Here is a 27,320-nt window from a genome sequence, read left to right on the forward strand (position 1 = left end):
TCTTGGTCCGCATTTACCCCTACGCCTCTGAATGCGGTGCATTGTCTCGTTGACAAACGGTGACAAAATCAGAACGGCGAAAAAAAAATGTAATGCATGAAAAACGTACAGATTTTTAACGTACGGCGTACATATTTAAAAATCAGTACTCACTTGTACAAATTACGCCGAAACCGTACAACTTTACAGATATGGGATGATGTTGTTGAGTCTGTTGCTCGATGAGTTTGTGTGCCGCTGTACTGACAAATTGGGAACCCCATTCGTCAGAACACCGGAGCACATGGAGTCCAAAATCAAGAGGTACCGGAACATGTTCCGGCTCAAATTAACCCCTGGCACCAGTTGAATGTCAGTGGGCTGTAACGGTAAGTTTTTGGTCAAAAATCACAACCACCCATGTTTTTCTGCCATTGAAAATAAATAAAGGGGAAATTTTTCCCATTCGAAATGAATGGAACGACGTACGTGGGAATGGCGTGACATTAGAAACTAATAGGAAATTTGGGGGCGAATTTGGGGGGAACCGTAGGGTTTTGGTAAATTCTGTTCAACTTTTCTACCCCTAGATTCCCTGAAAATTTTAATGTTATGATGATTAATGTGAATTGGACAAGAATTGTAGGATTTTGAAGAAAAAAAAAAAATTCCCTGCATCGCTCGAGAATTCCGGTCATTTCGGTATTTGAACGGTGTCGACGGGCAACCGGTTTGGGCTGTGCCGTGCGCCGAAGAAACGCCATTCCAAAAAAAATAAAATAAAAAAAACGAATTGACAAAGATTATTTCTTTTGTATTACATGCAAAGCTACCACCAATGACCATGGATAAATAAGGCCCTTAAAAAATAGTGTTCCTGTCTGTTTCACGTTGGACAATGAAAAGTATGCAAAAAAAAAAAAAAAAAAGCAAGAGGTGTGGTATACGTGCGCGTCATGCGTCATGACGTAAAGAATGTGTGTGGCTGGAGTTGCAGTCCGATTGCTTTGGAAAAGTCGTGCTTTGAAGACAATCCACTAAGCCCCAAGACGTAATGTAATCGACTGAAAGTTGTCAGATATTTTTGGGCAAGAATCCGTTCAATCTCGCTTCTGCTTCGAGTCGTTTGGGTGCACGTTGAAACTTCGAGGCCTGCTTTGTTAGCCTAGCCTAGTTTAGCCGCTAACAAAGAGAACAAACAACGCGCCTGGGATCAACACGTCGGCGAGCAAGCAAACATCAAGTCCCAAAATGTCAGGTGAGTCAGTTGACTTATGACTCAAGCTTTCTGAAGCAGTGAATCAATATCAAGCAATGTGTCGAAATGGTTCAGTGTTATGAAGTATTAGCCATGAAGCAGTGTGGTGGGTCATGACACTGCTTGACCACTGCTTTCTGTATCACTGAAGCAAATGTGTTGAAATGGTTCAGTACTACGAGGCATTTGACACAATTCAGTGTGGTGAGTCACGACACTGCTTCACCACTGCTTTCTGTATCACTGAAGCAAATGTGTTGAAATGGTTCAGTGCTACGAGGCATGACACAATTGAGTTTGATGACATCTGTTGGACAAAAATATATTGAACTTTCATATAACCAGGTGTCATCTGAGCAACTAAATATTAAGCTTGAGAACGATAAACCGATACGACCGGATATCCGGTTTTCCAGGTGAGAGATACAGATGTATCGATTGTAAAGTTACCATTCGACAGTAATTAGCCATTAAATATTCAGTGAACCGATAGTAGAGATAGAATTCGGCTATCGTGAGCACAAGAATCGGCTTCTAATGCCTAGTTCAATGCATTGCTTAATGTGATAATTTAACTTTTACTTCACATGCTACGCTTGTGTCTTTCAGTGAATGACACAAGTGCGCGTCATTCGCCACACAGCGCACACTTAGATCGAGACCGCACGCATGATATAATATGGACAAGCACTACTCACAGTCGTGGTTGCCACAAGTTACTTCCCATGCATTTCGATAGAACCGCTACTAGTCGCCGTCATTACCTGATCGTCACGGGCGTGTCATAACAACGCGAGAGCTAACGAAACCACTGTAACGCACGCAGCGTCGCGTTTTCTTCACAGCCCAAAACGAAAACGAAACTAGTAGTGGCAACGAAGCAACATGCTAAAACAATGGACCGTGTGATCACCGACGGCAGCGACGTGCTGTGATTGATTTTCAACGCACCCAGGAAAACAAAAGTCGGACTTTTAAGTGATGAAAGCAGCCAGATCTGTTCGCATGGGACAGAGTTTGTGTGAAGTGTGGATCGGTACAGAAATCGTGAGTTTTAACCCTGAATAATAACCCACTACAATGCTGGAAAGGGCGGCATATTGTTTCCACGAAACGCAGTCTGCTTAAACAAGAACATGTGGATTAGTTGATCTTCCTCAAGAAAAAATTGCCCTTCAAAAAAGATATGGACAGTGATGAGCAATAAAAAATGAGGAAGCACGGGCATAAGTGAATGACTTTGCTGTGTATTAGGTTAAAGTAATGATTATTGACCTGTCTAAAATGCTGTTTTTATTCCCCCAATTATACCAGTCGTAAAGCATAATTTATTATTTATTTATGATAACACTAGCAGGTTTAATTTTTTTTTCAAGAGCTGCTGCATATAATTAATATTTTTTGTTTGTAAGATGTTTACATTGAAAGTTTGCACTTAAATTACTTACCTCTTGTGTTAAAAACACCAGGAAATACAGTAATTGAATTACTGCACTTTATTGTTGTCTGTGACTGGAGTTTTATTGTATTATCAGTCCCATCCAACAAAATGACGGTCATATAGTAAGCCGTATTTATTTTCTCATAAAAAATAAAACATAACATTGGTATGAAATTTTGTAAATTTTGCTATTAAAAAATATGGTCTTTTTTATATTTTTAAAATACTGTACGAACACACACAACAAATGTTTACTATCGTATCATTTTCACTCTGTATCGAACCGTATCGTTCTTAAACTGTATCGAATCGTATCGAATCGCTGGGCCTTAAAAATGTATCGTTTTTTAATCGAATCGTAACCTGTGTATCTAGATACATATCGAATCGGCTTCATGCCAGAGATTCCCAACCCTACTAAATATGTGGGTCGTATGGTGGTTACATACTTTGCCTAGTGTGCAAGCAGTAGTGAGTTCGACCCCTAGCATGAAATGTATCCTTTATTCTTCCCCAGATTAATTAAAAATGATAATAAAAACAAAGAAAAAGCTGTTTTGTTACTTTTAAATGAAAAACGGAAATGCTTGTGGAATAGGGAACTCTTGATGGTAGGTGTATAGAATGCTAGTGACACTGGGATGGGGATTTGGGTGTTTCACACATTTTTATTTAAAAACAAACTCATCTCAGCAGCATTTGGTTTCAGCCGGTTCCTCTTTTTGCTAATGACCTCTCCAGCTTTTGAGAAATACAAATATACAAACTGGCAGATAGACAAACAAACACAAAAATTGACTGATAGACACAAAAAGTAACGTGTGTTTGGGGGGTGCGTGTGTGTGTGTGTGTGCGTATTATATAAATCAGTGTATAGTGTGTCAATGAATGCCTATACTATGTGCATTTGCAATTTAATGTGTGATCTAATTTCACTTTACTCTCCCTCGTTCTCAATATGACGTAATGTGCGCAAAAGCTCTCCTCACAACCCACAACATTTTGAGGGATATTTCCCCTTTTTATAAGCATTGTGAGTTTGACTGACTCGACCCCTCGCTACCTGAGTGACACGGTCACGGCCGACACGCGTGTGACATCACAACGCGTTGCTTCCGCGGCCAGGTGTTTTTCCACTGAATGAAGTGAGGCATCAGTACAACGTATCGGAATACTTGTTGCCGCGAGCGCTCGACACTTGTCGGGCGTCTGCTTCGAGCGTGACGTCACTAGCTGTTCCACCGGATCCAGCGAGACATCGGGACGACTGATTCGTGATACTTCTGCCGCGAGCGCTCGACACTTGTCTCGAGCGTCTGCTTCAAGCGTAACATCACTACTATACATTAGGCCAGAACGATATTGGAAAAAACTATTGTTGCGATTTTTTTGAGGTGTGCAATATATTGCGATATTATATTGCGATAGTAAAAAAAAAAATATATATATATATAAATATATATATATATATATATATTTTTTTTTTTTTTTAAAGAAATTTTCACTAGATGACTTGAATAGCTGTTTGGAAATACTTTGCATGACACACCGTGACCACAGTGTATTCATATAATACCGTTTCATTTGTGAATGATTAAGATTGCTGTATTATTATGAAGGGATCCAGGAAGCAATGTCTGCACAAAATAGATAATTTATTGAACACAATATTTGACACTTCAACAGCAGCAAATACATTAAATGACAAATAAAAGAGCAGGTGCATTCGTCCCCTAAGTTTTTGACAAAATATAACAATAAATAAAAACTTCTGTAAAATAACAACAAAGTTGTAAACATAGTTGAACAAAAATATTAAATATGACAAATAAGAGTTGTTCACAAACTATAACAATAAATAAAAACCTCAGTAAAACAATAAAGTTGTCAACATATTTGAACTTAAATATTAAATCTGTCAAATAAAAGTGCAAGTGCATTAGTCCCCTGAGTTGTTTACACAAAATATAACAATATAAAACTGCAAAACTGCAACAAAGTTGTAAAAATATTTAAAAAAATATTAAGTATCAAAACTTTATTTGCAGCTGTACTATAGTTATTTGAAAAATACGATTTACAATTAATTTAAATATAAAAGAAACAGAAACTCAATTGAACTTGTAAATAATTGAACTGAATAACAGCAAATAACTGATGAATAACAGAACCATTTTAACTCCCAAATTTCCTGCCTTCCTGTTAGCTGTCACATGAATAAAAAGAAGAAAAGACATTCCTGCAGCTGTGTTATGTATTTGTCTGCATATCGTCCACCTTCCTTGCTCAGCAATTCTCAACTGGGTCTCATAGGTTTTTGGCCAAGACTACTAGTTTATCCACCATTGCAGGCTTGAGACAACAACGTTGGCACGTAACAATGTTCCCAACTGTACTAAAAAGCCTCTGATGGGAAGCTCGTAGCAGGAATGCATAGATACCTGCGTTTTAAATGGTCCCACATGTTCGACGGATTACTTCTTGTTGAGGCAACCATGGCGAGGCACTGTCAACAGGGCTGTTTTTTGTTCCTTATATTCTTGTCGATAGCCAAAATACTTCCAAAACTCCTTTTGGAGACAGTCTTCCCTATTCAACGTGTTGCTTGCTTTCACTTTGAAAACGGCCCCTCCTCCCTCCGCTCTGCTGTTCGGCCCCTCCTCCCTCCACTCCGCTGTAGCAGGGGAGGGGGAGGAGCCGATGACTGCGAGTTGGAGGGAATGAGATGAGAGGCTGTGCGCTCTCCTTCGCGCTCCTTCCTCAAAACAAACGTTTTTGGATTTAAAAAAATGAAATGAAAAAACTATCGCACGTCCTTGCGATGGGACTATTGCGCATGCGCACATCGCGATGGCGATGTTTAAACGATATATCGTTCAGGCCTACTATACATTACCATTCGAATGTTTAGAGTCACAAAATGTCCGATTAGTGCTGTCACTCAGCACCACATCTGTTGTTTTTATCTTTACTGTTTTTGATCGTCTCCTTCTAATTTAAATGTGATGTAAAGCACTGAAATTATTCTCATGTAACAATTCTACACATTTACCAATCGAAAAATGGAGTAACGACTTTTCACTCACATCCTATAGTAGTTGCTGGGACACAAATCTGTAACAATACATTTATAATGACTACGAACAGCAATCTGCAATTTATCAAATTTAAAATTCTGCATAGATAGCATTAAACTCAATTTAATGCGTACAAAATGGACTTTTGCCAATCCAATAAATGTCCAAACCAAGGGCGTAGGTTTGGTTTCAACATGGGTAGGGACGGTATAAACACATAACTTGCATGAACACTTTTTGCTGAAAAGTTGCAAGTGTTATGTTCCTACCGTCCCTATGCAAACCTACGCCCTTGGTCCAAACTGTCAGGCGAATACTCCAGATACATATTTGTACAACAGGTCTGGCTGTGGGTAATGAAGGAACTCTCATCCCTTTCGAAGTGCGGGATTCCATTGTCTCCAAATCTTGCCCTGCTTGGTGATCTGAATATTTCATGTAATCAGGCCCTTCTGCTACTGGCGACTTTAACGATCGCTAAAAAAACAAAACAATGTTGCTCAATTGGAAAAATAAACAAAATATTAACACTAACTAGGGCTAAATTTAGTCATGGGACATATAACACTGGAGCAAATATCTGCAAAACCCAACAAACAAATTGTACAACGATGTAAAATAATGGTCAAAATTCACTAGAATGCTGAAGCTAGAATCATGATTCTTTCTTGCATGTAAAGTAGGGGTGTGACAAAATAGCAAAATGGTGATATACCGTGATACTTTGTATCCCAAAAGGTTATCGATATGCTCCTGCGAAGAATTCATATATCGTTGGGGCGCTTACAGATCCCTTTTTGTTCATTTTAAGGCATTTACATGTTTCTGTTGAGTTTGAGTCACTGCCTATTGACCCCAATCACGTGACGTCACAGCTCCGCCCCCTTGACTGGTGCCGCCATATAGACCCTATTCACCAACGTCAAACAATGACGTGTCGCTGTATCCGGCTGCCATATTGTCCGTCATTGTTTATCCGTATTCTCAATGGTTTCAATTTGTCGTGCAATTTATAGTGCAATTCGTGGAAGCCCCGGTGCTTTCAGACGCTGTAAACTCATTGGATGTGTTGCATAAAAGGCGTTATGAGGAAAAGCTTCAGTCGATCCATTCGCCAGATCCATATTTGTTGCCTAAATCAATATTTTTCGACCCGCTGTCTTCGCCGTCTCTGCCTGACATCTGCTATCCTGATATTGACAACTATCTTGTCCACAGAAACTCAGCCTATTCTCACGAAATTATGAAAAATTTTTAGGAGCAGCACTCTAAGCAACATTACCCCGTGTGACCCTTCCAATTTTCTAAAATGGCGACAATCAATTAAAAAAAAAAAAGTTGACTGCGATGGCCGACGCGTCAAGGATAGGTGGATATTGGACTATTTCTTCAATAAAATACGCAACAACTGTGTCTGCCTCATTTGCAAAGAGACAGTCGCTGTTTTCAAAGAGTTTGATGTGACGCTGACACGCTCACATGTACGACAACATAACAGGGAAGATAAGCAGCGAGAAATGAAAGCAACTTGAAGCTAGTTTAATTTCACAGCAGCAGTATTTCACAAGAGCCCGAGTGTCGAAAGAGAACGCCACAAAGGCGAGATTGTTGAAATTATGAATTAAAAAAAATAATAATAAAGCAAATGTGACACACAGAAGGGCTTGCTTTGTTTAAATATATTTTTCTACGTAAATCAGCCAAGGTAGCCCCCCACATTTTTTCCACACCAAATCTGGCCTCCTTTGCAAAAAGTTTGGACACCCCTGTTTAACTGATGATCCGCCTTCACCATTTTGATTATTAATGTTAACGAGCAGAAAAACATGCCATAATAGGAGGAATTTACGTAGAGGTAATGCGTAAACACGATGAGCTGACGGACAATATGGCGCGGAGGCGTGGTTGTGACGTCATTTGAGTAGGGTCTATTGTCCGTCAGCTCATAGTATTTACATATTACAGCTACGTACAGTCCTTCTATTACTGCGTGTTTTTCTGCTTGTCTAAGGAATCACCGCCTAGTAAACGAACCCAAAAACCTTCCTGACAATCGTTAACATTGATTAATCAAAATGGTGAAGGCATGTGTTGCGGTTGGTTGCAGTAACAGAGAAGATAGATGGTCAATTTAGTAGTTGCTGTGTGCCCATTGTGGGCAAATCTCAAAATCAGCACGGTTTGTTTATCTCGGTCCATGATGCGTTTGTGTCGACAGCCGCTAGACAGCGGCAAAAACATCAATATGATGCCAACACGATCGCAGACATCATCAGACGGAGACTACGAAGCTCGTCGCCACGGTCGCGCAGCAAGAAGGTGAGTGCAACAACAGGTGTTGTGCCGAAAAATAGCTGCCCTGTGTGAAATGTCCCCCCTGACGGCAGCGCCCACACGGAGACGACTTTCTTGTACCGTGAATATGTATTCTTTTACTCTGCTAAATGTCATACCTGTGTGATTGTCATTGGGATATGGTCGCGAAAACCTGTAGACTAATACATTTCTGTTCAAAGATGGTTATGTGGCCCAGTCCACGATTTGTTACTAAAATACAGTACTAATATTTTGTGTAATTTAATTATTTAAAACTGATCTTACAGTCGTAAATCCATTACTGTAATGCGTCCATGAAAACATTTGTTTTAACATCAATCAAGCGCCATAAATAAGCACTCCTGTCAGGGGGGGACATTTCACGCTGGGCAGCTATTTTTCGGCACACAGCGGCCCGTTGTCGATCAAGTTTCATTTTACAATCGTGACAACGGTGACGCTCAGCTGACCAAATGTCGGTTTATATTCGGGCCGGTGCCGATTTTGGGTACCCGACTCCTCATCGTGACATAATCTGGAGTATGATTGGAAATTTTGTGGTCTCAGGACGAGCTCTGACACACGGGACGGGACCAGACGGGAGGAAACATCGGTTTGGGCATCAAATATGGATCTGGCGACTGGATCGACTGAAGCTTTTCCAAAAAACGGCTTTTATGCAACTCATCCAATGAGTTAACAGCGTCTGAAAGCACCGGGGCTTCCATAATTTGCAAGTGAATCTACTTTTAGAAACTACGATCAATGGCAATACGGACACACAATGACGGACAATATGGCGACACAATACAGGGATCACGTGATTGTGTGACGTTGGTGATTGGGGTCTATTCATTTCGGGAGAATTTTTGCTCCTGTCCTGAAACTCAAACCGAAAGTGACCAATAAATGCCCCAAAATCAGAAAGAAGTGACAAAAAAAATCATAGAGCTGAAACAAATACTTGAGCAACTCCAGTAACCCGAGTTTAAAAACTGATTCGAGTAATTTTATTCACCTCGAATCGTTTAATTTTGCCAGCTCTAAGCATCACGTTTTGCCCGGACTGCTTTTAACGCGGGACAACGCGCTGACATCACGTGCGTAAAGGAAGAAGCAATTAAAAAAAAAAAAAAAAAACTTTACTGCAGCTGACAGCCGCTACAAACTACGCCGACGTTGCTAAAAACTATGCCCGCATGATGCTATTGTGGTAGCAGGTAGTGTCCGATGCGTCTCATAGATATTGCATGCATTTAGGACTAGGTGCGAAATGACAGACTCGGACGCGTCTGGGCAGTGTTAGTAAACAGCCGTCATCTTTAAGCAGTAGACTTCTCACCGCTAATAAATAGCACTGAATAAGTAAATAAGTATAAAACTAAATAAGTAGCACTGGTTCCTAATGTGCTCCAGCACATTAGGCAGCGGCAGGTATCATACATTTATTTTGAACACTGCAAAAACTCAAAATCCTTTCAGCATTTACAGTTTAGACTAACTTAAAACTTAACTAGAACTTAAAAATAGCTTGACACAAATGGAAATCCAATTGAAACACGTGGGAAAAACACGTAGCTTTCATGTGATGTGTGTTATCAAGCGTAATTACATTTTTAGGTCAGAAATATGTTTTTTTTTTTTTTTTACAAGATGTAGAAGTTTTTTGAGTGAAAGCAGTGAATTTTTTTTCTCGTCACATCTGAGATGCAATTGTTGGCTGTTTTCAGCAATGTACATCGAAAATAAAGACCTTGATTGACTGAAAATGGTTCAATATTGGATTAAATGTCTTTTTTTTCCATGTCTATTTATAATTGCTCTTTACCTAAAAAAAAAAAAGTGTTATCCGATTACTCGATTAATCGATAGAATTTTCAGTCGATCACTCGATTACTAAAATATTCGATAGCTGCAGCCCTAAAAAATCACTAGCAAATAAACAGATTCAGAACATTGTGAGTGACTTCAATTTTCCAACAGGATTCAAAACAATTCTTACATTTTCTTTTAGTGGTATGACTATATTGTCCTAAGCATCAGCGTGAGCACCAGCAGAGTAGATGGATAAATGTCACGAATCACTGGAGTGAAGTCAGTGAGGAAAACTTAATGATTCACATTGATTGGACACTATAACTAATTATTAGGGCCAACAAAATGAAATGAAATAAGGACTACGACATTAAAGTTGTACTTTTGCTATGGGAAAAAAAAGTTGCTGTGAGCAGCTATGCACATTCCAGGACGTACATGTACCTTAACTTGGAGCTACAGGGTTTCCCCTAGGATTTTTTGAAGCGGTGGTGGTGGTGGACTGTGTCTGAGTCGGACAACCCCATCATGTTGTGCCGCGGCAAATTTGTTTCATATCATGAAAAATAAGATTTTCAAGAACCATAACAAAGATCTATTTGCAAAGTTTGCATCCTGCCTGGGAACACTTGATTTTCCTGGACTTAAAAAAAAAAAAAAGGAGGGTGGTGGATGGAGGGAATCAGCAATATGTAGTCCTTTTATAGTCAATGTGAGATGGTCCCCCTGTTCCTCAAGTCTGTCTTCACCCACACAGGAATTAAAAAAAATTAGATCAAGGAAATGAAAACACTCAAGCAGTTCAAACTTGCATTGTACAGTTGTGTCCAATGTACCAAATGTCCAAATGTCTTTCTCGGTTCATTGAAGAAAAATCTCACCGTTCTCTGTTGAGATGGGCACTGTCAACTAATGGCCGACGGTTGCCGTCAGCAGCACTCTCCATTCATCAGTCTGTGATGCCATCTTTGACATCGTGCTGACCTGGTCCATATTCTGAAACACATTCAATGGATTACCCATTTAGATTTAAATCAAATATGTTGAATTTACATGAGCCAATCCAACTTTATTTCAAACTGAAGTGTCTTTGTGGGAGTTACTTTTCTGATTGTTAGTACAAATTCATATAATGATTTGTTTCAATGAGATGAAAAATACTTCTTTAAATGCAAATACGCCATCTGTTTTGTCATTATTTTCCGATAAGGATTATGCCAGGTTATAGACAACGAACAAATAAGTAAATCCTTAATATATTGATTCATATACATCAATGACTTTTTTTTTCCTTGTAGCAATCGTACAACTTTATTCTCGTAGTTCTCTTTGACTTAAGGCCATATCGCCCATTCCTAATATGGATTTACGAGAGACTGCAGACGACAGTGACACCCTCCTTTTATCCGTTGAATTAAGTCCATGCGTTGGCCTCTGTGGTTTGCTTTTTTGGCTTTGTGTCGCTTTCCTCGCTTGCATCTTGGGCATCTGACATTCTCAACTTTCCACGCATGAATTTTGTTTTGTTTTTTTAACTCACCTTTAACCGTCGATGGGATATTGTGCTCGTTGATGCATTTACTTCATCGACTACGTCAACAGCGTCGACTTGTCGGGACGGCTCTATTACATTGTGTCTTAGTGGATGACAACAAAATACGAATAAATCCAAAATAGTCGCAGAGGATTACTTCTGAAGCAGTACATTTTTGGGGGGACATATTATGGCAAAGGAAGACATAAAATTTGACCCATGTGTTTTTATGGTCTTGGTCTGGCAGATTTCAGTCACGCGCATCGTCCTGAACGCCTGGAGTCTGCTCGCATGGAGGTAGCTGAAGAGTCGCCGTACATCAAAAAGCTGGGGGAAGAATTTGTCCACATTAAAGAGGAGCAGGAGGAGTATTTCATTAGAGTGGAGAACCCCCACATTGAGGAGCAGCAGCAACCTCATCCCCCCCTCGAAAAGGATGAGGAGGACCCTTCGTATATTAAAGTGGAGTTGGTGAACATCCCCAAGTGGACTGGTGAGCCCTTAAAGGGTGAAGATGGAGGTCCGAGTGAGGCCAGCAGAGGGGCGGAGCCTCCAAATGGCAGCAGCAGCTGTTCAAAAGAAGGGTCCCAGGCAGACAACCTCATCGCTCCACCATCAGAGAGTGACGATTTCACATCACACTCCCTGTTCTGTGAGTATCACATTACTCAGCTTGATGGAGTGCCGGGCTCGGTCTGAAGAAGAAGCCAGAACTGTCATTTGGTGGCATTTATTCAATCCGTTTAGTCTTTATGCAATAGTGTGTCCAATCCTTGTTGTTTTACGAAATACGACTGACTCGTTTTGACATCGCCACATCAGCGCGTGTTTAAGGTGCAACGCATCTATGTGTAAACTTAAGAAACGGAAGCACGTGTAGAGTAATGGTCTGCAAAACAAGCATGTGCACCATGATTGTGTGAAAGATGAGCACATGGCAGAAAACACTCATGTGGCTTGAAATTCTGTTCTGAGATCTCCAATTCAACCATATTTAAAATATCTCAACGTGCATGCCTGATTCATCATTGGAAACTTTAAAATATTTTTTTTCTGAGCAGGAGGACATTTTTGACACCCTAAAAGTAGTTCAAATCATGTGAGCTAAAAATCGAGTTTCTCATTTTAAAAACAAGTTTTGGACACCCATACTGATACATATTAAATAACATACACTTTTGCAACATAAAATGTATTCAAATCAACAAAGGGGAGATAAGTAGGTAATTTTGGAGCAAGGAAGGTTTTTTTTTTTTTTTAAAAATCAGGGAAACAAAATCAACTACATCTTGAAGAGGAAGTCCCCCCTTTTTGTAATTTCATAGTTAGCGGGAGTAAGGACTACTACCCATCTAAAGTAATCAGGTGGCCCTTCTCGGATGATGCCAACGTCTTCATCTCTGCCGTAGGTATTGAGGCTTCTAGAGGTCATGCACCGAGAAGCAGTGACGTGCGGTCAGGGGAGGCAGGTGAGGTAGAGCCTTGCTCTTAATGTATGACTCATTTCAAACATTTTTTATAGTCAAAATCGCTGAATTTGCCCATTTCCTGTTCAAATAACGAAATGAAACGAGAGGTGCGGCAGCAACGAGTAAAGCCTCACCTCTGATTGCGCAATCCATAACAAACTGGGTTGATACATGGAATTGGAGCGTGCTGGTTGCCGTACATCTGCATGTCACCATTATAATGTTTCCAGATACGTTTATTTGACCTGATTTTCCACAGTCTGGCTAATGTCTTTAACCCTTAAAGTTTAATGTTTGTTAGCGACATATTTAGTTTAGCTGATGGGAAATAAAACCGCAGTGAAAAGGCACAGGTTGCGGCAGATAGTACTCTGCCGCACTGAAAGGGGGCGTACGTGAAACTGGACTTTCCGTCAAAAGTGGACGCGATTAACAACACCGGAGCTAAAAGGTTTGCTTCAAACTATGGGACAGAAGATAACTCGTGCTTTTCAAACGGACTGGTACACCCGAAAAGACTGGCTATGTGGCTGTCCTTCGAAAAATCGCCTTTGCTGCTTTCCCTGCCTTTTCTTCTCAACTTGTGGCAATGTCTGGACTAACAAGAGATATTGTGACATTAAAAAACTACCACGAAGCCTTAGCAAACATGAGAGCTCGACCACTCACATTTAAAGCCTGATTGCTTTAAAAACTTTTGGAAGCTCAAGGATCGATTTGGCTTTGACGAACAGCGGAAGTTCAACGGTAGCATCCACAATGCCCAAGGTAAACCGAAAGAGTTTGAAAGACCTCATTAATGCAACCTGCATCCTAGCTAAACAGGAGTTAACATTTCGTGGTAACGATGAGCGTGTAAACTCTTCTAAACGTGGCATATATGTAGAACGATTACATGGTTTTGCTGAGAAAGATGAAAGGTTAGCTAGACATTTGGACACATCCACTGTGTTTTCTGGCTTGTCAAATAGAACTCAGAACGATCTAATTAAAGCAATTCTCTCCATTGAGGCGGAGAGATTTTTTAAAGTAAAGGAAAATAAGGAGGACTTTTACAAAAAGGGCGTAGGTTTGCATAGGGACGTTAGGGACATAACACTACCAACTTTTCAGGATGCTAAAAAGCAACCTTACCTTTTTTGCTTGATATAATGTTCAGTTATATAGAGAATTTAGATCTTTCAATAGTTCCATATGTTGTAAGGATAGAATTGACCCTACCATTATTAAGTGAATTATTTTCATTATGTTTATGTTTGCTAATAAAAACCAGACATTTATTCAGGAAGTTTTCAAAATGTTTCTTTAGTATTTTTTGAAAACAAAGGTTTGAATCGAACAGTGTATCATCTGAACCAATGCATGTTAAAGTCATTATCAGTAGATAAGGATTTATTTTGCATTGATAATTTTTGCCTATTAATTAATTAGGTTCATATACATGAGAAATGTGGCCCTTTGCCCCCTTCATCCAATCTGTTTGGTCTTATTAATGTCCCGTCCCCAGCAAAAAGTGTACCTACATGCAGGTTATGCTGTTATATCGTCCCTACGAATGTTGAGACCAAACCTATGCCCTTCCAAAGTAACGGCGGTTTTTGTGGTGAAGGACAGGCGCAAGACCACAAAAATTTTTCATTTCAATCTTATTAAAAAAAAAAAAAAAAAAGAGCTTAGACTAAGAAAAATACAATAGAATATTTAAAAACTACATTTTGGACTTTGTTTTTCTTTTCACACTTTTTGTTTAGCAATCTGTAATAAATTGATTTAAGTATCAGAATTTTTTAAAAACAACTGAATATTTCACTAAAGGTCAGAATTGAATTCTGTGGTTTTGTACACCACTCTTTACTCTCATTTATGTTGCATGAATTATAGAATTGCGACGGCCAACACATTGAGGGTGTAGAGCAAATGCATGTTATTTTCTTACTTTTACGTATCGATAATATGTACGGTGTGCGCGTGTTTTGTGAAGAATGCTGATGAGATATGAAATAACCAGTAGCCAATTGAATAAGCTACCCTTTTTGGTTTATATATTTGGAAATCTGACACTAAAGGAGTCAGTGCCTCACCAACCATGAACCTTACCGCACGTCACTGCCGAGAAGCCATTGTCATCATCATGTATTTCATTGTTTCCTCTCGCACAACTGATACTCGGGGCTGAAACTGTTTGCCGTCCACGTCCCACCAGACTGACGTGATTCCAAACCGCCGCCCAACATAAATTTGTTGCAGTCTTTGTCGTTGTGTAGCCCATTTTCCAGCAATTGTGTGTTTTGTATTCAGGAAGTATTCAAGGGTAAGGTTTACAAACGCTCCCATGTGTAAAACGAGGCGCAGAAATGTCTCGTCTGTAATGTTCGCCTCTATGGTTTACAAAAAATTGCGGTATATAAACGTGCCGGTTACCGGTTTGAAGGTATAACGTGGTATGAAAACGACACGGTTTCAAAATCAATAAAATTTTCCGTCATACCGTTCTTCTGGTATTAACTATTCTTTGTACCCCAAAAATGGAGGTAGAAATCCCTCGCAGCTGCGAGTATGGCTCGTTGTTGCTCACTGTGTCAGCTGTGCTACACGATAGCTGCAGAAGGTGAAACACCGACTTTTTCCCTCATCGAAGAAAACAAAGTTAGTGGTATGGGTTTGGTTAGGTTTGTAGCTTTGACCTAGCTAGAGAAAGCTCGGTAGCGCTACGATCGAAGGCTTTAAATGTGTCAATCATCGTTTTATTTGTTTACCACCAGTCTATGGCAATTTATTCAAGTGAGAGACTGTTGTCAGGCACTCAATGAAGCTTTTAATAAAGACAAGCATTTTTTCTTTTGTTATTCTTGTTTGAAAATAATTCCCATCATGAATAGGGGTGGGAACCTCTTGGTACCTCATTAAACGATATGATTGACGATGCAAAGCTCAAGATAACGATGATCTCACGATATGACAATACAACGATTATTGATACATTTGTCGGGAAATCGTTCTACTAAACAACTTATAAACATGAAGAACAAGCGCTTCTCATCCTGCTGTGAGCTTTATCACTGGTAGACGTCCACTTCAAACGGATCAGTTGTCAATGGCCGTCAATGGCAACTCATGAGTTTAATTTGGCGGCATTTTAGGTCATTTGTTGTTCATTTTGGGGCATTTCCGACTCACTTCCTGTTGATTCTTCCAGTCTAAGTGGATTGGGTGTCTAGCGCCGTCAAAGGCAGCCAGAGTTAAGAGAGCCAGTGCAAAAAAAATACTGCAAAGGTAAATTTGCAGTCATGCATCTTTAATTATTGATGAATGTTCTCTTTATACACCAACAATAAATTTAGGAAAGTAAACAATATGGTTCACATGAACTACAATTTACACAAACGGACGCTTCAGTTGTTTGTTTACTTACACACTTGCTTCAGTTGTGAATGGTGTCATGCATACTGTGATGTTGTGCATCTTTTTTTTTTTTTTTAATTAATATTTTAACATCCCACAAATAATATACATTGTACTTACAGTGATGATTAAATATAGTCCATTTCTCCATTCCTTACATTCTTCTTTTAAGGAGAACAAAAAATAATAAACATAATTTAGAAAGAAAACGGTAAATAAAAATAACGCCCAGCAACTTAAAACATTTGGGAGCACACCAGGTATTGTTTTCTCACCCAGGATACTTAGGAGGTACTTTCTCTTTTGAGCGTCAAATGAAGTCCATTGTAATTGGTGTTACGTACTCTGTCCATTTGGACCATATCAAATAAAATGCATCAATCTCATGTTTGAGTGAAAATTATTCTCCATGATATTGATTTCATGTACAATATCTATCCATTCTTCAGTAGTAGGTTATTCTTTTTTAAGCCGTCTCCGAGTAATAGATTTCTTAATGGCTGCTAGTAGGCCTGTCGCGATAACAAATTTTAGTGTGCGATAATTTATCCCATAAATTATTGCAATATGCGATATTATTGCGCCCCCACCATTTTTTTTAAAACCAATTTACAATCACACAGTGAGAATACAGTATATATTAATAGATCAAGTACACCCATTTAAATGCGATAAATGTTTACTATTAAATTCAAAAATACTTTTTAAGAAATCCCAACTAAAAACAGAAGACCATGCCTCGTAAGTAAAAGACAACAATATTACTACTGCACAGAAACAAAGAAGAAATAAAATGTCTTTTTTCCCAAAAAAAAAAAAAAAAAGCACTTAATAACTTAAGCATTTAGGCTAAGGTTGTCCCGATCCGGAAAAATTCCGATCGAGACTCCCGATCCAGTTTTTTTTTTTTCCAAATCCGGTCCGGGTTTTCCAGGTCACCGATTTACATAAGCCATTCCAGTTTTTGCTTTGCTTTCCCTAAAATCCGGTCTGCATTTTACGGCACACCCAATTTACCTCCGTGGCATCTCCTGCATTATGACTGCAAATTTTGTAAATTTGCAAATTGGTAAAAATGTCAGCCGTGTGGGATTATTTTACCTTAAAGGACGACAAAGACGAAGAGGCAGAGTTCAACATATGCCACAATAAAGTCAAATGTGGTAGTAAAGCTGTAAGAAGTTTTAATCCAACCAGCCTAATCAAGCATTTAGCGAAATACCACCATAAACAATATAAGGAGTATGATAAGAAAACCGAAGACAAAAAGAATGGTCCTACGCAACTAACACTCTCAGAAACACTTTTGCTATGCGTGACAAACTGGCACTTGACAGTCCCAAAGCCCAGGGAATAACGAATCATTGCCGAAGAAATCATTCTGGATGACGAGCCATTATCTCTCATGAATAAAGTGTGATTTAGCCGCACCATCCAACACCTAGAAGAGGGGTGGGCAAACTATTCCACAAAGGGCCGCAGTGGGTGCGGGTTTTTGTTGCAACCCATTAAGAGGACACCTTTTCACCAATCTGCTGTTTTACAAGTGCAATCAGTCGATTGCAGTCAGGTGCTTCTCATTTCTGCTGAAACCTCATTGGTTAAACTATCTGTGTTGGCTCAGTTGGAACAAAGACCAGGACCCACTGCGGCCCTCGAGGACCGGTTTGCCCACCCCTGACCAAGAACCACGGTACAACATGCCCAGCCGTCATTACATCCTTGAATGAGCCTTTAGCGATTCGGCCGTGGAAGATTCGAGAACGATTCACAAACATCCACATTCCGATTATTGAGATATGTCAGGTAAACCTGAACTAAAACACAGCGCGGTCTTCGGGACGCAATGAGGAAGGGAGCGCATTGCGTCCCGAGAGTAAACATCATGCTTGTCATAGACACGGGTAATGCCAATGCTCAACTCATGCCGCTAGATATAAAACACAGGAATACCTGACTCCTGCTGACAGCCGCTACACACTACGTCAACTAGATGCAAAATGACAGACTCGACGGCGTTAGCAGCACATGTTTGTAAAACTAGATGCGAAATGACAGACTTGTCGGCGTTAGTAAACAGCCGGCATCTTAAAGCAGAAGACTTCCCCAGAAGGCTGTTGTAGCGAACCTTCCAAGCGAACCTAATTAACTTTTTATCTAAAATACTAAATCGGCAAAATCTTGACTTGAGTCTATCTTCAAAACACTTTTAAAACTTTCACATGTCGAAAGTAGACAGAAGGGAAATTATGGAATAACGGGAGCAATTTTAACAACTTTTAACAGTTGATTCGCAATATTAAATTAATTGAATGTAGTTTAAAGCTGCTGATACAGAATGAGGACTTGACTATTTTATTTACTGTTTTAAACTGTTGATACTGAAATAGTCGTTTATTTAAGCCTGAGAGGCTTTTTGTATAATTTTTACATTAAAACAAACATTAAAAGCAGCTAATAGCTTGGGCGCTTTGTGAAATTTTCCACTAAGGTTATTTGTTTGTTTTGCTTTTTTAAGACCGTTTACAATATTATTTGTAGTGATGCACGATAATACATTTTTCAACCGATACCGATAACTGATAATTTCCTCCTCATTCCAACCGATAACCGATAAGGTCAAGCCGATAATTCTATTTAAAGATTTATGTAAAATTTTAAAGTATACACAAAAGAAAATATTACTGTGCAAAAATATAATTTATTGCTCTTTTTTTCAACATAAAATATGAACAAGTCGTCAATTCCAACATCTAAATAATGACAGATTGTCTGACATTGTGTAATGGTAAACTTTTGGCAACAATTACTTACAGAGTAAATACCTAAATTGCACAAAAATGCCTTTAAAAGTATGCCATTCCTAACATATGTAACATTAATACACTGCAAAACACACCTCCTTAAAACTATTCAGTTTTAAGTGTAAATCTATTGGAAATAAGTGAAATTATCTGCCAGCACTTCAAGTGTATTTCTCTCAGATTTCTTGGAAGAAAAATAGCTAGCTGAAAATAATCTTAACAGCCTTATTTTAAGCAATACATTATTATACTTAATCCTAAAAAAAAAAAAAAAACTTGGAAGAAGAAAAGATTTTGAATAATATTTGTGGCTACAGAATATTATTGTTATTTCATTACAACAGGAATGTGCATATTTAAATTGATAAGTGTTAATAAGTGCCAATAAGTTTTGATTATCTACAGCGACTGCAATTGAGCAGACAAATAAATTAGATTAATTTGAAAAGTGATTACTAATGTTATATGCTTTGTTGCACACTGTGAAAATGATTAACTCAAAAGAGCGAGATGTCATGTACCCATTCTGCAGCGCTTTGTTTACATTTGCGGCACTAACGACATGTGTTTTACAGCAGCTAAACTGATACACGGCAGTACTATTTGGATGGAGTTGGAGCTCGCATCTCCGTGCGTGTTGTTTTGTGCCTGAGTTTTGTTAAGCCGAAAATAAAGGCAGCGTTACAAAGTCATCTGACCGCTCGTCATTTTACATACTGAATGCATTATTGGCTGGCTGACTTGATTTTCTCCATGTTAAAATTATCATCTAACCACTGTGCCGTCATGATAAGCTTGCTTACTGGACATCACTTCTCCAAATGTACACGGTGAAAATGTGATTGGCATGTTTTTCATGAAGAATGGTGGTCGTATAAACTGCATTATTTTTTTATCCAGGGCTTTGGCTCTCGGGTCATTTCGGTAAAAAAAAAAATCGTATCTCGTCTCCGCGGCGGCTACGTTCCTACCAGATAATCCGCCCGCACCGGCCGGTTCGCCGCAGTGTATTCGGGGGCTGGCTTTGCTCGCACGCCGTGAGGGAACGCTCGAGAAACCGGGGTGTTCGCCGGAGGTCCTGAAGCCGTGGAACCGGGCTCTGCCCGCCGCGGCGGCCTGCCGGACCAGCCAGAGCGGCGGGCTCCGTCGGAGGATGGCTACTTGCCGACTATCGGTCTCCAGTCGTGCCGGTGTTTAGCCTTAGATGCGAGTTTACCACCCGCCTTGGGCTGCTTTCCCAAACAACCCGACTCTGTATCGTCACAAGTCCCGTAGTTTAACTTAGTGTTTACAATAGCTTTAGCATTCCCGCTAGCAGCAGCAGGCTCGTATTCGTTCCAAAAATCTTTGTGATGCAGTTTTAAATGGATGCTGGGTTAGTGGTTTTGAATGAGGACGCTTTCTTTCGGTCTCGTGGAACTTCTGCGGTACATGTTTCGAAGATGGCGAGAGCGTCGTTTTTTTAGTAACAGCCGCCATAATATTCAACTATTTCTTGTCGTGTAACTCCGCCTCCTCAACCCTTCCTCCCTCAGGGGCTTCAGAGAAGGGAGGGGTTGAGGAGGCAGCATGCTGAATTCTTCGGTTGTGCACATTTGGAGGCTAAATCAAGTATATAATTATCGGATTGCATTATCGGTTGAATTTTTTTATTATCTGGATTATCTGTGTGACGTCATAATTGCCATTATCGGCCGATAATTATCGGCGACCGATATTATCGTGTATCTTTAATTATTTGCACGTTTTACTGACTGACTATGCAGTTTCTGTTTGTTATTTATAATGTTTTGTGTTTATCACTGAGTAAACAGGTCAGTTTCTTGTTACCAACCGTTGTTATTCAAACTCGCCTAATTCAGCTGGCTAGTTGTTATCAAGAGTACTAAAACCCTTTTCAACATGAGTCTGACAACAGAGTAAGGAGGCTAAATAACTTTAAACCAGGGGTCAGCAACCTTTTTGGTGTGGAGTGTCACTTTCACATTTTCTTGTCAATCAGTGTGCCACACCGAGATTAATGACGCACATCTAATTTTTTATATCCAACAGAGCTGTAATTTTACCCCAAAGAAAACAACATGAACATATATTGAAATCGTATAACTACCATTCTTTTTCAATTAACTAAAAAATAAATGCATATTGTAGAAAATGTCAAAACTTGAAAATAAGTGCAACAATTCACTAGCTAGTTGTTCACTATCAACTTAAACAGTAAATTATATGCAGCATTTTAGATATTCTTTTATATTACAAAGATAAAAGATGCCTACCTTAATGTGATCCCTGGCCCTGTTTTCCTTGGCTCAGCTCTGATTTCGGGGTTGTACTTTGTGACTTTTAGCAGCTTATCCTGTTTTTTTTTTTTTTTTTTTTTTGAGTGTCTCTGTGTTAGTAAAGCCATCAACCAAAACCTCTGAGCTTGACAAGATCGCCTCTTTGATATATTCGCCATCAGTTTTTCTTTTTTTCATCAGGTTTTCCTTGCTTTGCAATGCAGTGAGCAAAGTGATAGCTTGCTTCGGTGGCGGTGTTTTAGCAGTGACAAAGGTTTTCAGGGTGTGTTTGTTTACTGTACCTGGACACTGCACGTTTTAATGTCTCTGCCTTGTCAGACTCATCCTTGAATGAATTTTCATGTTTTGTCTCGTAATGACGTTTGACACTTGTTCTCCCCGGGGAGAGGCACGGGCCCCGTTGAAGCCGCCGCGGCCCCCGGGAGGCTGGCTCTTGCGGTGCGCACGAAAGGCTCGGGCGCGGGCCCGGGTGGAGCCGCGAGGAGCGAGCCTTTCCCCGGGGAGAGAAAGCCTCCCTATCGCGGTGCGCACGGAAGCCTCGGGCGAGAACCCGAGTGGAGCCGCCTATCCCTGAGGAGGCAGGCTCTCGTGGTGCGCATGGAAGCCTCGGGCGCGGGCCCGGGTGGAGCCGCTAGGAGCGAGCCTTTCCGCGGGGAGAGAGAGGCTCGCTCTCGTGGTGCCCAAGGAAGGCGCGGGCGTGTGGGGCTAGAAGACTGATCTAGCCCCATACCAGCCCGGGTGGAGCCGCCGGTGCAGATCTTGGTGGGGGATTAACACTCTTAAATACAGTCTTGATGAGATTGAATTGGCTGCAGTTACGACGTTGGGAACGCTGACTCTGGAATAAAACACGATATGACCAACATTGTGACAGCCGATGCCCACCAAAAATGACGTAATGTCAGAGGTTATAAAATCGCGCCAGCGGCCCTTCCCGCACAGAGAGCGCCAGTGGGCAATACGGGACAAGTCTGTGAAAGCGTCCAACCCGCTCCATTCACGGGACATCTTTTTATACGTGAAAGCACTGACATGAGTAAATCCCATGTCTCTTTACACAGGAATTCTCTTGGATGTGTGTGTGGCTTAAATAACAGGGCGCGCAACAGAAAATGTCTGTATTTCAGGTAAAAAAGGCGCTTTTTTCTTGTTTTTTTGCCATGCGCTCGCGTGTCACTGGTTAACCCTTCGCGTGCCAGTGCTGACACGCGTGTCATAGGTTGCCGACCCCTGCTTTAAACTTTAATACATGCTCAGATAGGCCGGTATCAGTATCGGCCAGTATCGGATCGGAAGTACAAAACAATATCGGTAGTGGCTCCGAAGTGCAAAAACCTAGATCGGCCTCCCTAATTTAGGCAAATGAAAACTTTTCCCCTCATACTGTAGCTTCTGCTATGGCGTTCCTTCTGTAATATTCTGATTGAATGTTTTCCGAGGCACTCTTAAGCGCTGTTGTTGTTCATGTGATGCAACGCAGCTTGCCGACAGCCACAGGTTGAGGAAGTGTTGTTAGCGCCATGTTAGGGCTGGGCGATATGGCCTTAAACATGTATCACGATAAATTGAGCAGATTTATCTCGATAACGATAAATGACGATAAATTCGCCCAAGCGTACTGTTATATAATTTGAAAATCTGAATCAATGCATGAAATACAGATTAACTGTTTCTTGTTGATTTATTTACCAGCATTCAATTTCATATACTGTATTTAACAATTGTATATGCAGTCTAAACATTAAGTTTATAAAAATGTAATGTAAGCAATAAGAATTCAAGTATGAACATTTATAACAGCGTGTATGACTTGAACAATGTACATTATCAAAATCAATATGCCTGTGCAAACATGTCATTGTAACACAAATGATTTGCAGCTTGAACAGTACACTTCAAAAAGACAACTTGTTAATGGCTGCTGTGACATAATTATTAAATACAAGTGTTTACATTATGGTTTCAGGGTCCCCCCCAGTGCATTTTTTAATAAATGCACGCACAAATGAAACCCCAAACAAACAGAGAGACACACACACATTAAAGCTATATTGATCTTCTTCAAATGAAACGCTTAAGATTTTATGATAGCAATAATGACACAGAAATAAGCACATACAGAAAAATAGCTGGGGCCATTTCTCGGTCATTAGAAGTTTCGCCGTTGGATTGTACTTTAAGCTGAATGCTTTACCATCACAAAAGCTATCAGAGGAATCACACACAGACAGATACAAAATAATGCCACATAGTAATTGCTAGATGCAGTCCGTGCCCAATCCACTCATTAAGTTCAGCCGTTTCGACAAGTTAGAGCCGCTATCCGACTACATCACGTTCATTTGTAGCGTTAGCCGCTAGCTAGCGTTAGCCTGGCTACCAGTAGAAAGCACTGAAAGCACCATCTCCGGAAATTGTGAGAACAGCAGGGAGGACAGCGGGTGAAAGCCCGTCTGGATGCCACCAAGAGTCTACTAAATGTCGGTTAAAAGTTTGGTGAACCTCCCTTAAGCCACACTCCATCACGTTTTGGTTGTAGCGTTAGCTGCTAGCGTTAGCTTACTGGGCTTTTGTTTGATTGGCTCCTTGATGATCACGTGACTCCCTACGTAAGCCCATTGACGGTTTCTTAAAGGGGAATGAACATAGACGGACAACACAGAATCAAAGCGGGATGAAAAGACTATATTTTCTTGTTATATTAATTTACCGAATTTACCGACATGGTCAAAATTACGTCGGTCATCGTTAAGAATTTCGGTGACGGTAAATTTTCGGTTTACCGCCCTGCTCTACGCCATGTATTAATAAAAAACAACGTTGATAGCACGTCGTGTGTTTGATATCTTTGCCAGAAAAACGCTCATAATAGGACACCATAGAGGCCTCCTTTTCAATGTTGTCCTTATAATGATGATCTGCTGCATCGTAAATCACTTTGTGACTTTCCACCCCCATGATGGAGCGTTCCTCTCTTCATGTTCGCTGGTTAAGCCGTGATTAAGCAACTGGGCTGTTGACTTGAGGCCCGGCTCTGCCCATTTTGACGGATGCGTCTCCGGCAAAAATAAAAAATAGGCTAAAAACCATCCGGCGTGCCAGAGCCCGCCGGAGATGGTCCGCAGTCAATCCGGAGCACTGACGTGGCTGGTATACGTTGAACAATAGGATATAATGGGAACGGATTGGCTCCGGTGCTATTTTTTGCCGGACCCGGAACAAAGATGCATTTTGCGCAGTTGGTAACAAGGAAGCCGAACTTTTGACAGCACGTCTGCCGCACGCGCCCGCGCACATGCACGCGAGGTGATAAATCGCAGCGGAAAATTTACCGCCTTCATTTTCATTTACCGTGCTATGTATGGGAGTATTGCATATTGAGACAGGCTTAGCTGCTTGTAAAATCTTTAATGGTTTTTTAATCATTGGATTTCCAATTTTCCAGCTTCAATTCACCTTGATACAGACATTCACATTTAAAAGGGATATGTTGCCCGAACATGTTCTCCAAATGTGCATAAATTTCAGTTCAGAAGGGTGTAATAACATTGCATTTCCAAAATGTATGTGAGTGGTCCGCTCCATTTGTTCCACAGTCACTCCAGCAGGCATGGGGTTATAAAGTATCCCATAATATTTTTCCAACAGAATTCACACCATACATTTGAGCCTGTCGTGGTCCTTTGCAGCTGGCACATGTCTCCCAACTCATTTTATCAAGTGGCATAATTCCTTCCCCTTCCCATTATTGTTTTATATCATGAGTATTATCCGTGTTTGCTGACCTCATAGTATTATACAATTTGGAAAGAACTTTATCACAGGTCTTCGCCTCAAAGAGATCTACAATTTCTGGTGGAACCAGAGTTTCTTGTCTAGTTAGGTTCTTTGTTACATCATGGTAAAAATGTAGTGATGATGATAGTGTCTAACCTGAAGGTATCCGTAAAAAATCATCTTTTTGTAGGCTGTTTTTGGATATCAAGGTTTCAAAATCCTGAAATTTATCATCTTGTGTGAATGACTGATATGAAGTCAAACCTTTATGAAATCGACTTTTTAAACCTTGTATCTGTTTTGTTTGGTGTAAATTCTCTATCGAAAGCACAACATCTTAACCTTTTCAATGAGTTCTCAATTCTACATTTTTTTTTACGCAGATCTCCTGCCTGACCTGCAGTAAATGATGGGTCATGTTGCCACCTGCAATGTTCAAACCTTGCCACAATACAATGTCCGCCATCAAAGCAGACATTGGAGTTCCCTTCAGCCTTGTACATTCAATTTCTTTCCAACGTGGATTGTATGTTGGGGAAAATAAACAAATTAGAGGTTTAAGCTCGGCTGCCTAGAAATAATCTTGTAAATTCGGAAGTTCCATTCCACCTTATCTTGACTCAATTGCATTGTTTTAAATTTGATTTTAGCCTGTTTTCCTTGCCACAGATATCTTGAAATTAACCTCTCCCATTCCAAAAAGTGTTTAAATGGTATGTTAATAGGTAGACATTGGAAGAGGTAGAGCAGTCGTATGATCATCTTAATTGATTCTATCTTTGAGCTCAGACTCAAGAAGGGTATGAGGTTCCATCTTTGCAGATCTGCTTTAAATCTAAGGGATTATAGTTAAGTTCGAATAAATTTGTCATGTCTTTTGGTATCTGAACACCCAGGTACTTAATTGAACCCGCCTCCCAGTTCCAGTCATACATTATTTTAACCTGTGGTGGAGGATCATAGTTAAATGTCAGGGCGTGTGTGTTCTTTTTATATCCCAATAGCCTGCCATATTCCTCTAACATAGTCATTAATTAAGGTAACATCTGTCTATTGGGCCTATTAATAATGTTATCGGATTTATTGGGATAACGTCCATCCATCCATCCATTACCTTCCGCTTAGTAGTCGACACACAAATACTGAGAGTCTCATGGTGCGGCCAAACAATAAACACAACTTTCAATGGATGAGTCACATTTCACAATCCGACTCGATTATATAGACCCTACTCACCAACGTCACAGAATGACGTGTCACTGTATCCGGCTGCCATATTGTCCGTCATTGTTTATCCGTATTCTCAATGGTTTCAATTTGTCGTGCAATTTATAGTGCAATTCATGGAAGCCCCGGTGCTTTCAGACGCTGTAAACTCATTGGATGCGTTGCATAAAAGGCGTTATGTGGAAAAGCTTCAGTCTATCCATTCGCCAGATCCATATTTGATGCCTAAATCGATATTTTTCGACCCGCTGTATTCGCCCTCTCTGCCTGACATCTGCTACCCTGATATCTACAACTATCTTGCCCACACAAAATCAGCCTATTCTCACGAAAGTTTGAAAAACTTGGAAGAGCAGCACTCTAAGCAACATTACCCCGTGTGACCCTTTACTTCCAATTTTCTAAAATGGCGACAATCAATGGAAAAAAAAGTTGACTGCGATGGCCGACGCTTCAAGGATAGGTGGATATTGGACTATTTCTTCAATAAAACACGCAACAACTGTGTCTGCCTCATTTGCAAAGAGACAGTCGCTGTTTTCAAAGAGTTCGATGTGACGGGATAATGATATTACTAGAGCTGCAGCTGTCGAATATTTTAGTAATCGAGTAATCGACTGAAAATCCTATCGATTAAACGAGTAATCGGATAAAACAAATTTTTTTAGGTATAAAGCAATTATAAATATACATGAGGAAACAAGACATTTCATCTAATATTGAACCATTTTCAGTCAATGTCTTTATTTTCAATGTACATTGTTGAAAACAGCCAACAATTGCCTCTCAGATGTGACCAGAATAAAAAAATAAAAAGATCAATTCACTGCTTTCATTCGAAAAACTTTTAGATCTTATAAAATATATATTTCCTCCCTAAAAATGCCATTACGCTTGATAACACACATCACTCAAAAGTTA

General features: G+C 40.1%; 1 protein-coding gene across 3 annotated transcripts in view; it reads left to right on the top strand.

Moving 5' to 3' along the window:
- The first annotated feature begins 947 nt into the window (after positions 1 to 947).
- The window catches only part of LOC130928022 (oocyte zinc finger protein XlCOF6-like), a 33,884-nt gene continuing 7,511 nt past the window's right edge, over positions 948 to 27,320 (top strand). Inside the window, exons 1-3 of one of the 3 annotated variants that reach the window (XM_057854199.1) lie at positions 948 to 1,237; positions 11,668 to 12,072; positions 12,830 to 12,889. In XM_057854199.1, coding sequence (XP_057710182.1) covers positions 1,231 to 1,237; positions 11,668 to 12,072; positions 12,830 to 12,889 — 472 coding nt within the window. In that variant the 5' untranslated portion in view covers positions 948 to 1,230. Of the gene's footprint in view, positions 1,238 to 11,667; positions 12,073 to 12,829; positions 12,890 to 25,555; positions 26,844 to 27,320 lie in introns of those variants that run through there. The other 2 variants (XM_057854201.1, XM_057854200.1) reach the window with 2 other exon arrangements.

The sequence above is a fragment of the Corythoichthys intestinalis genome, chromosome 13, assembly GCF_030265065.1.
Source record: "Corythoichthys intestinalis isolate RoL2023-P3 chromosome 13, ASM3026506v1, whole genome shotgun sequence".
Taxonomy (NCBI): Eukaryota; Metazoa; Chordata; class Actinopteri; order Syngnathiformes; family Syngnathidae; genus Corythoichthys; species Corythoichthys intestinalis.